Here is a 10,573-nt window from a genome sequence, read left to right as displayed (position 1 = left end):
AGCTGAAATATGAGCATAATCGCTCATATTTCCTGTCCTTGGATCACAGTGCTTATTCGGTATGCAGAACAGGCTGTTGCTCTACAGTATATTCACAAGTCTACACTCATCTGGGGATGTTTGTTGGTGTAAACCAGGGGGTCAACATTTGTCAGAATCTATTTTGTTGATTGAAACCTCATGGGCTTACTTCAGTATCGTGTGGCTACCAAATGAATTGAGAATTAAAAAGTGCTAAAGAAGATTAAACCTCACAAAGCCCTCTGCTTTACACAAAGTCTGGTTTGGACTGCAAAAATTAGTTCAAAAACTTTATTGACCTTCAACTCCATTAGAATGTCACATGATGATAGCTTGTATTTGTACAGTTGTACATATAAAACTTTACATTAATGTACCATATACATTAGACCCGTCGGTGTTCTGCATCAACACAAGTCAGAGTGCCTCAGATCACATTTCTCTTTCAAAAACACAAACATTCACTCATATTTTCAGTACATTCCCCCAAAGACCACGCGCCCATTTAGTTTATACATACATAATTACATTTGCAATTTTGTACACTTACAGTGAAAGCTACATCAAACCTCAGAGCTGGATCTATGCCCGATGAGGTGCAATTCAGATTAGTGGGAAATAATATTCAATTCCAGTTTTTAAATAAAAGCTTCTGTACACAAAAAACAGAATAACTTATACTATCCACCTGTATCATATCAGCCAATAGCAGCCCTCCGTCACACAACCTGACAGAGTAACTTAGTTTAAAGTGAAAATTCCCAGTGCAATCAGTAAATAAGAGTGCAGCAAATTCTTTGAAATTAAGAAAAAGTATAAAATTAAATTATTGCAACCAAAAAAGAAAGATTCCATCACTGGCTCTGTTCCTCTCCTCCCTTCCTGATTGGTTTGCCCTCACTGGCTCCCTGCCCCTCTCGCCTGATTGGCTGGCTGAGAGACGTTGAACAGGGCTCCAACGCGCAGGAAGAATTTCCGCAGGATGGCTCGTAGCTCCGGAATGAGGTCAAACTGCATGATCTCACACAAGAGCGGGTAGTAACGGCAGGCATGGGCCTTGAACTACACAGGGACAGACAGATTGACAGTCACCACATTTCGTTGGAACACCTTTTCAAGTTTTGGGTAAAATAATGTATAAAAATAATAGTTAAATAGTTGATTACACTAGCCTGGCACCTGTTTGGTCCTACTGGTTTCACTGAGCTTCAGCTAAACATCAGTCACTAGCTGATGGGTAATAGAAAATCCCAGGTGTACCACTAGGTGGCATGAAGAGACGGTTACAGTGGAACAAAGGATGGATGTGTGCTCTCCAGCACAAAAACAAGCCAGGGATTTGTGGGCGTTCTGCTCAAAACTGCAAATTCAGGACAAAACCTTCTTCTGCCTGGCCTTCAGCAGAAAACCTGTGATTTCTGTATGAATGGCTCAACACAAACATTCCAGTGCAATACGTCTCATTTTGTGGAACCCGTTTTCCTCAGATTAAGGTTATTTTCTGATGAGGCAAACTTACCCTGTCATCACTGATCTTCATAACCTTGGTGAGGAAGAGGAGGAGGAGGTTGGTCCAGGCCTCTCTGTGGCTCTCAGAGGTCAGGACCAGGAAGTAGTGCAGGGCTTCACAGCACACACTGACAGGGGAGGGGGAGAGAGGGGTTTGAATAATCATACCTCCCTCATCAGGCTCATAACCAGAGCTTCAACCACCAACCTTGACTCCAAGTGCCAGTCAAGCACCCTAGCCACTAGGCCAACCATCATCAAATCTGGCCCTGGTTTTCTTTTCTCCCAGGTAATTAACTGAATAAGTAGTTCTACCGATTGGCCAGACTGTCTTCACCCCTGAGTCCAAGGTAAAGGGAGGGTGGAAAACCAGCAGTCCTCAGACCTCGAGGGGTGTGATGATCCCTGCACTAGGATATAGGCGCTCACAAATAAAAAATACTATGCGTAAGAATCCTGCAGACAGCAACAATAAACTGACAGTGGATGTTCTGCCCTTCCCCACACAATATTCATAAACTAAATCAGCACTGGAAACTGGTTACCACCCAGCACTTCCACAGTTGCCATGGAAGGAGCTGACCGTCAGGTTAGCATGCAGGGAGTTGGCGGGTCTTACTTCAGCAGTCGGGTTTGGACCTCATCCCAGGCAGGGCGACGCTCTTCATCAGCATACATGCGGAACAGGATGCGGAGGCAGCAGGCCAGGCTCCCCGTCTCCTGCTTCAGGAGGTTGGGCTTGGACTTCCCTTTAAAGCCTGAAACACAGAGAGAGCCACAGTGTTACACTTACCTACAGCCTTTAGCACATATATCCAAAGAGGTATGCTAATGCTAATCTACAGCCTTTATTTAACACACACAGCCAAAGAGGTACGCTAATGCTAATCTACAGCTTTTAACAAACACAGCCAAATAGGTACGCAAATGCTAATCTACAGCCTTTAACACATAAGGCCAATGAGGAAGGCTAACGCTAATCTACAGCTTTCAACACACAGCCAAAGAGAGGCACCCTCACATAAAGCCTGATCTGTATGTGGATGGAATGGCTAATAGAATAGATCTGTATGTGGATGGAGTGAATAGGTGAACTGGTCTGTGCACAGATGGACAGGCCGGGGCAGAGACCCACCTGCCCTCCAGAGCACGGTCCTCTGCTCATGGTTGGAGTTGAAGGCCTTGGCGAAGTGGTGTGACTCCAGCAGGCAGTCCAGCAGCTTAAACAGCTGCTCTGAGGACAGGTGGCAATACATCCCCTGGTCCTGGAGCTCCACGCTGACCTCCGGGTCCAGAGCATCTCTCTGGAGAGCCCCAAGCAAATGCACGAACGCACACACGCATACACATAACTTTGAGCTCATGGTAGCTTATTTCTCTAAAAATGTACATCTGAAGAGGTAAATGGGGACAGTATTCAAATTTTACAAAAACACTGGAAGAATGAGAATCTTATTCACCCTCACTCTTCTTATAATGCAATGTAAATCCACTGAAAAAATAATCCATCTGGTACCTCTATTGTGGAAAGAGGCTCACTTAAAAGACTGATTAGCATTTCTAAGCACAAGTAGTATGTTCTGAAGCCGTGGGCTCGCTCACACAGACAGGCGGACATTACCTGGGCAGCTGCCAGGTTCTCGGCGTCCTCCTTGCGGCTGGTGGTGGGGAAGAAGACGATGTTGTCGATGCTCTGGAGGAGCTCCAGCTGCACCACACACTTGATGAGCAGCGCAGAGAATAGCCGCTGCTCCTGGGCCTCTGTACCAACCACACCAGGGCTTTAGAGCGTGGCCAGATAACCGCACCTCACAGGTTCACTGATAACCACCTAAACCTAAACTACCATAACCTAAACTAGCGAGCCTCTGTACCGCACACAAAATCCCACATCACAGCCATTTTGCTTAATGCACATGTGCTAAACCACGTCATAAATATTCCAGTACATTCATTTAACATCATACAACTTTAAAATGGACACTGGTGCATCCAGCACTGCAGCAGAGGTGGACCAATATAAAACAGGTCTGAGCCATACTACACAAATTGTTAAAAAAGTTGTATTGTAGTCCTGGGACTCACTAGCTCGTTGGCTGTCCTCGTACGTGCCCGAGCCTGTGCTCTGCACCGGGCTCTCTACGGACAGCTTCTCGGGGCTACTGGGAGACTGCGGGTCCTCAATACATGCCTGAATGTCCACGGACTTCTGGGAAATGGAGTCCTGAGATACAGAAAGTAGCTTGTGTCACAGCTAATCAAATTCTATTTCAATTCATACAGTATAGGGACTATCTGTTAACAAGTCATGTCTGCCTGTTTTCATAACACAGATAGGACCAGTTACATTTTCTTTTTAGAAACAAATGCAGGTGATCAGGGTGAGGCTTCATGAACTCCAAGATGGGCGGAGCTGGCATCAGCAACTCATGATTTTGACCGATTGTCGATTGGTTCATAAACATCAGTGACTGAGAAGACGTAGTTGGTCCAGCCATTACTCCCGAACAGTATAAGTAACTATAGAAAGCACAGGAACCCTGTGTGTACCAGCTGTCTGTCTGCCAGGTCCGCCCGGGGTGTAGTGTCCCCGTCTGACAATGCTGGTCTCCAAGTCAAAAGCCTGAAGAGAAAAACAGTGCATTAACCAGCTGGAATGTATTTCCTCAATTCCAACCTCATCAGCCTCTGCCTGCTACACAGGCAGGAAAGTGTGTCCAATCAGTCTGGCAGACAGGACTGATCGGACATGCTGGAGGTCTAATAAAGCATCTAAGGTTCGATGGGAAAGGTCTTGAGACATAGCAAGTTAAATATAGACTTAACTAACAGTAATTCACAGAGGAAGTAGAAGTGTTGAAATGAATCGAATGATAAATTCTCTCACGGGTGTGGAATGGTGGTTTTGAAGATGTCCAGCATGCAGTTGCAGATTTTGTCCCAGGTATCCGGACTGAACTTCTCCCCATTGAGAATGACCACGTTCTCCAGACAGTTTGTGCCTGACCTGGCCAGCTGCTCGTTGTCTGAGACAAGGGGAGAGACAGAGCAGACTGTCATTATTTAATGGGAATAATTACTGGACCGGATTTAGTGCCAGTAACGTATCTTGAATTTGAATGTGTGAAAGATAGAGTGTAACAGTAATAGAGAATGAAAGAGAGAGAGAAAGAGAACAATGCTATGTGGCGCTGCTAATGAAGTACTAAAAGGTTTGATTTGCTCACTCTATTCTGCCCCCATCGATGAATTGCAATTGTGAAGCACCCAGCTGTGTTAATGGGCTATAAGTGTAAAGTAATAATGTGCAAATTAAAGGGTCACTCCCCACTCACCTTGCTGAACGCACCAGAAGAGCTGGGAGAGGATGTCGTCCAGGAGAACGTGGTTCAGTGACTCAAAGTGCTGGGTGAACACATCACAGATGGCAAACAGCGCGTGGTTGCAGGTGGTGGTCATCCACTCTGCTTTCTGTAAATGTGGGGAAAAACATTACTGCTCTACTGCAACTGAACAGTGTGTGTGTGTGTGTGTGTGTGTGTGTGTGTGTGTGTGCGTTTGTGTGTGCGTGCGTTTGTGTGTGCGTGTGCGTAAATAGAGACCCGCTCACCTCGGTCTGTTGCTCTGGGAGCTTCATGTTGTCGAAGATCCTGAAGATGATCCTGAAAAGGTCCTGCCACCAGTGCTGCTGGTACATGTGTCCGTAGGTCTTCATGATCTCGAACATCACTGTGAGACCCCTGCCATGACCCATATCAGTTAACCCTGTGAAACCTGGTTCATTCCCAGGCTTTCTTTCTTTTTATATTGTTCTTTTCCTTTCTTAACCAATTTTAATCAAAAAATGTTCTCTGCCCTCATAAACACAAAGTAATAGCCCCGCAAACATAAAAATACTGAGCCAACATAGTATTTTGTCTAACTGTATGTCAAACAGTGAAGAAAGCCATGTTGGGGCTTTTATTTTGACAGCTGGGAGCCCCTCTCTCACCTGGTCCTCACATCCAGTTTACACCTGTTAATGATGCAGGAGAGCTCAAACAGGATGGGGAACCAGCCTCGTACCCACACCCGGTCCTCTGGGGCTACGTTCATGTCGTCACTGGTGTAGTCTTTGAAAGCCTGCTCAGGGGAACACAAAGGGACGTTTCGGTTTAGAACCAGTAAATATCACCCTGGTCCTATTTAATGCATGTCTTGTGTAGCATCTACTCAGGTGCTCCTCCTTCACCTGCGGTCGCTCGGACACGTATTTAGCGCAGTGGCGGATGAGACGGATGGACTCCATGCTGGTGTCGGGGAAGGAGGCGTTGCAGGCAAATTCTGACAGGCACTTCACTGCGTCCTGAAAGGAGTCGATGGAGGCAGGGAAGTGCCTTTCGAACACGTTGGCTAGGAGTCAGAATAACAGCACAAAATTCAGTACTTTTTCATACACTTTCACCCATTACATTTCTGCAGTCTTATCTATTTTTAGCAAAACAATTACATCTCCATAACACTGTCATGCCAGTGTCTCTTATTGTTTTGTGGAAACATGCATTGAGATAAAATGTAATGGAAAAATAAATGAAAAAAGTCTCTTGCTGTGCATGTTACTTTAATAACATTTCAGACTCTGTCAGAGTCAGACAAGGCATCTCCAGCACTGAGTCATTTCATGTAGTCTACATAGTCTACTAGTCACGTGAGCAAACCATTAAAGACGACAGAATGCCATTTTTAGGAGGAGTGTTTGCATAAGCGATAATAGCTGCTTTTCCCCCTCAGAGAGGCAGAGGAGAGGTGGCACTCACTGACGATGTGGCCGGTGGTCTGGAAGGCCAGCTCCACGATGCCCTCGTCTTGGTCGGAGGCAGCCAGGTGGAAGACAGAGAAGATGTTCTTCCACCCGGAGCGGATGTTCCCCGCCTGGGAGTTCACCATCTGGGCAATGCACCGCACCACCATGTCACGGATCGTGGGCGACCTGGTCCAAGAAAAGCACAGGCACACATACAGGACTCCACCCTCAATAACCGTACAGTCCAGGGGACGGACGAGCGCGGGCCTCATGCTCCAGAACGATACAGACTACATAGCGAAGGAGTGCACAACCGCGGTCCGGGAGGGCATGCTGGTTTTTGCTCTATCCATTAACTGTAGTTTTAGTTTTTTTTTTTTTTGCCCTAAAACTACACTGGTTCACCTGCACTTCAGCACAATGAAATCCTTAGGATACACTTGTAGGCTGCTTATAGAAATGGCAGATGAATACATGATTGAGCTAATTGAATAATTAAGAGCAGTAGTCACATGATCTTATAACGCATTGGCCCCTGTTGTGCACCCCTGACATAGCAGGTTGCCGAGATGGTTTTTGAGTGTAACTGGGCAGACATTTGGCAACTTGGCCCCATGAGAGTCACAGGTTTAAATCCTGTGTTGTTTGAATCCTGAGGCCCTGATGTTGCACCCTGAAGGCAAGCTCCCAACCCCAACCTGCTTGGGTATAACAATGTGAATGCATAAGCAGATAATATGTAGGACCCCACCTCAAATGAGGGTGTCGGTGATGCAAAACGAAATGGATAAATCAGTGGTGTGAAAGTGAAGCGGTCGCTGCCACTACGTCACTCCCTGACCTACGCCTCTCACTCAGCTAAATGAAGTGCACGCTGGGAGTCTTTAGTCTCAGGGCTTTACACGCTATTAGCCAAACCACCCGGCTGATGAATCACTTCTCTGAGTCACCTGCCCAGGGTTAATGACACACAGAGGGCAGGTGCAGAGCAGAGGTAATGAGTTAATGAGTAAGCTGAGCCCCCTGTACCTGTTCTTCTTCATGATGTGCTCAAAGGGCCGCAGGAAGTCCTTCTGGAACCGGAAGTTGGCCAGCTCGCCCTTCTCCAGAAACTTCATGGACAGCTGCCTCAGGGAGTCCACCGCGAATATGGCCACGTCCTCATTGGGGTTACAACCCGCCTGAGAGACAGACAGACACAATAAAACTTTAACGGTCAAGAGTTATGAAGGTACCGCAATCACAACAATTTGGGTTTAATAATGTTCATAATCTATTCATTATAATTTACTATAAACAACATAATTTATAATCATTTATGATAATGATTGTAGCTCATTAGTGTTAGTAGTAGCTCATAAGTAGGACAGTCATTTTGTAAAAATGTGCAAACAGCAGACCTTGTTGAAATGATCTCCGATGACCTCCCAGATGCGGGACCACTGCAGCCGGATGCGGCCCATGTTGTAGTAGGAGATCTCCACGATCTTCTGCAGGCTGAACATGCGCGGGTGTGTGGGAGAGGCCAGCTCGTCCATCGACACGGCACACAGCCAGCGCACAAAATCAACTGTGGGAACAAACGCAACCCTTACTGAAGAAGCATCACTCCCAACCACGGCCACCCTTAACCCCCTTACTGAAGAAGCATCGCCCCCCACCAGAGCAACCTCTACCCCCTTACCGAAAAAGCATCGCCCCCCACCATGCTGCCTCTCCTCTCTGCTGTCCCACGTACACAATACCAGGGTGTGCAAGGCCCTACTGCCAGGGGGTCACAGGCTGGCAGAATCGTTCTTTACTTTTATAATCAGCCAACCAACCGTTCCTTAGGTGTGTCATGAGGGCGAAGGTTTGGAATTCAGTGCAACGAAACAAAGGCTATACTGAGAGCCATTCATTGTGCAGAAGCATTCATCCACATTTTTTTTTTTTTTTTTATAAAAAATGTGCTGCATTTCTCAAACATGAAAAATGAGAACTGGTCTTTGGGACATGGGAGGCACTGTCCAGTTTGCCCAGACACTGCTGGCTGACATTATTAAGTGTGCATTTGCAATAAGCTCAAAAGGTCAATGTTGACTGGTGTTGCCTGGTACTGCACAGTGGATATTGGGTAGCATGCTGAGATGCTAATAAACTGGAACTCTCCACAGTTTCCACTCAGCCAGACTCTGTGGGCAAGCCTTTGTGCCCCAACAGGGTCTCCATGAAATATGAGAACTAAATTAATTTGTTTTAGTGTACATGGGTAATGTATTACATATGATTTACTGCATGATGCTAAATCATGATTGCGTAAATCAAATATTCATCAGATACTCACCAACTGCATTGCCATCCAGTCTGATGGACCCTGTAAATATCCTATGGACAGCAAAAAAATGTATAATTACATTACATTACATTAATGGCATTTGGCAGATGCTCTTATCCAGAGCGATGTACAACAAAGTGCAAAGTGCATACACATAACCAGGGATAAGTGCAATTCAGTAGCAAACATCTCAATAACTAAATGTGAACAATTTCAGAACATAAGAAGCAGACAATATAATTAGAGATTTACATTTTCATTGAAATACGTGTCATATTCATATGTTTCCTGCAAAAGTGAACTGAAGCTCACCTGTCCACAGCGACCACGACACTCTGCGAGCTGGTCTCTCCGATGGACTCCTGAATGGTTGCGATCTGCTTCCGGTCGACGTTCCCGCCGACTGCCAGACAAACCAGGCGAAAAAACACACAAAGGCTCAACACTCACACACAACCACCCACCCGCTGCTTCCAGAGCGAGCTCACAGGCCCGCAGCAGGACTCACCCAGACCCAGGTACTCATCGGAGCTCTGCTCCCGACTGTTGGTGAGGAACCCGTCCTTCCCCCGCACCGTGCCCGAGATGTAGCGGGCCTTCACGCCCGTGCCGATCAGCTGCGCCAGCTCCAGCTGGCTGATGCACTTCAGGATCTGCAAGGAGGGCACAGCGCGTGCACTCATTCATTCATTCATTCATTATCCTAACCCGCTTATCCTGAACAGGGTCGCAGGGGGGCTGGAGCCCATCCCAGCATTCATTGGGCGAAAGGCAGGAATACACCCTGGACAGTCCATCACAGGGCACACACACCATTCACTCACACTCTCATACCTATGGGCAATTTAGACTCTCCAATCAGCCTAACCTGCATGTCTTTGGACTGTGGGAGGAAACTGGAGTACCCGGAGGAAACCCACACAGACACAGGGAGAACATGCAAACTCCGCACAGAGAGGCCCCACCCGACCGGGATTCGAACCCAGGACCTCCTTGCTGTGAGGCGGCAGTGCTACCCACTGTACCATCCGTGCCGCCCCACAGCGGACTCATACACACCAATCCCAGTCCCAATACAGGAGGAGAGTCCAGTCCACGTTTTCCAACTCTCTCTGAAGGAAGAGCCAATCTCACCACTTATCACATTTACATTTTAGTCATTTAGCAGACGCTTTTAATCCAAAGCAATTTACAAGTGCATGAGTTCCTCAACAAATGAAAAGTATTCACTCTATAAATAGCAAAACAGGCATTTAGGGCAGAAAAAGAAGGTACATTTGATTGGTAGAGGCAAGTAAGTGGCTCAGTAAGTCAGTGCACCACATTACAATTACCCATGGAAGCACTATCAAGTGCAGTTCATCTGAGCTTGAAAATAATCAGCACATTGACGAGAGAAATATACATACAAATAAGCTGAAGTACATTTGTCAAAAAACCCCTGGGGACAATGTTTTATTTGGATTTATTTACCAAAGCACGCAGCGAGTAAACAGCCATCTGAAGATGTTTAATCTATCTGATGAAGCACTCTCCCTGCGTAATCTTTCTTCACAGAAACTCTCTAGGGTGCATTTTAAACGAGACGTGTAGACCTGAGGTGCGGGTTGGTGGGTGACTGATTGGCGGTACCTCATGCCAGGAGTTGCCCAGGTAGTTCCCGTCGGTGTGGGCCACCGTGATGAGGGTCTTGATGGTGTGGATGTTCTTCTGCTTCATCTCGCCGATGCCCGAGCTGGCCGTCAGCAGGGTGAAACGGGCCAGCGCCTGCACGTATGCATCCCGCTCCAACTGCACAGAACAGCGCCCCGTCAGGCACAGGAGGCAACACGCGGCTGTTCTATTCTATTCAACATCCCCATTAAGGATCATACACATTTCTTTTTAACCTAATTGGTTCTTGTGTCGCCCAGGGAACAGAATGATTTCAACCAGCAGCACGT

At 46.7% G+C, this 10,573-nt stretch overlaps 1 protein-coding gene across 1 annotated transcript in view; it reads right to left on the bottom strand.

Annotated features, from left to right (window-relative positions):
* Positions 1 to 298: 298 nt before the first annotated feature.
* LOC133136200 (brefeldin A-inhibited guanine nucleotide-exchange protein 1-like) overlaps positions 299 to 10,573 on the bottom strand; it is a 37,439-nt gene continuing 27,164 nt past the window's right edge. The window contains exons 21-39 of the mRNA XM_061253488.1: positions 10,263 to 10,421; positions 9,139 to 9,283; positions 8,943 to 9,033; positions 8,640 to 8,680; positions 7,714 to 7,883; positions 7,343 to 7,494; positions 6,327 to 6,499; positions 5,762 to 5,922; positions 5,522 to 5,652; positions 5,141 to 5,270; positions 4,866 to 5,001; positions 4,418 to 4,556; positions 4,081 to 4,153; positions 3,616 to 3,754; positions 3,152 to 3,291; positions 2,666 to 2,834; positions 2,150 to 2,288; positions 1,541 to 1,658; positions 299 to 1,083 (exon numbers count right to left, since the gene is read on the bottom strand). Of these exons, the coding sequence (XP_061109472.1) occupies positions 919 to 1,083; positions 1,541 to 1,658; positions 2,150 to 2,288; positions 2,666 to 2,834; positions 3,152 to 3,291; positions 3,616 to 3,754; positions 4,081 to 4,153; positions 4,418 to 4,556; positions 4,866 to 5,001; positions 5,141 to 5,270; positions 5,522 to 5,652; positions 5,762 to 5,922; positions 6,327 to 6,499; positions 7,343 to 7,494; positions 7,714 to 7,883; positions 8,640 to 8,680; positions 8,943 to 9,033; positions 9,139 to 9,283; positions 10,263 to 10,421 (2,571 nt within the window). The 3' untranslated portion in view covers positions 299 to 918. The remainder of the gene's footprint in view (positions 1,084 to 1,540; positions 1,659 to 2,149; positions 2,289 to 2,665; positions 2,835 to 3,151; positions 3,292 to 3,615; positions 3,755 to 4,080; positions 4,154 to 4,417; positions 4,557 to 4,865; positions 5,002 to 5,140; positions 5,271 to 5,521; positions 5,653 to 5,761; positions 5,923 to 6,326; positions 6,500 to 7,342; positions 7,495 to 7,713; positions 7,884 to 8,639; positions 8,681 to 8,942; positions 9,034 to 9,138; positions 9,284 to 10,262; positions 10,422 to 10,573) is intronic.

Source organism: Conger conger, chromosome 9 (assembly GCF_963514075.1).
Source record: "Conger conger chromosome 9, fConCon1.1, whole genome shotgun sequence".
NCBI lineage: Eukaryota > Metazoa > Chordata > Actinopteri > Anguilliformes > Congridae > Conger > Conger conger.
This window is presented reverse-complemented; position numbering and strand designations above follow the sequence as displayed.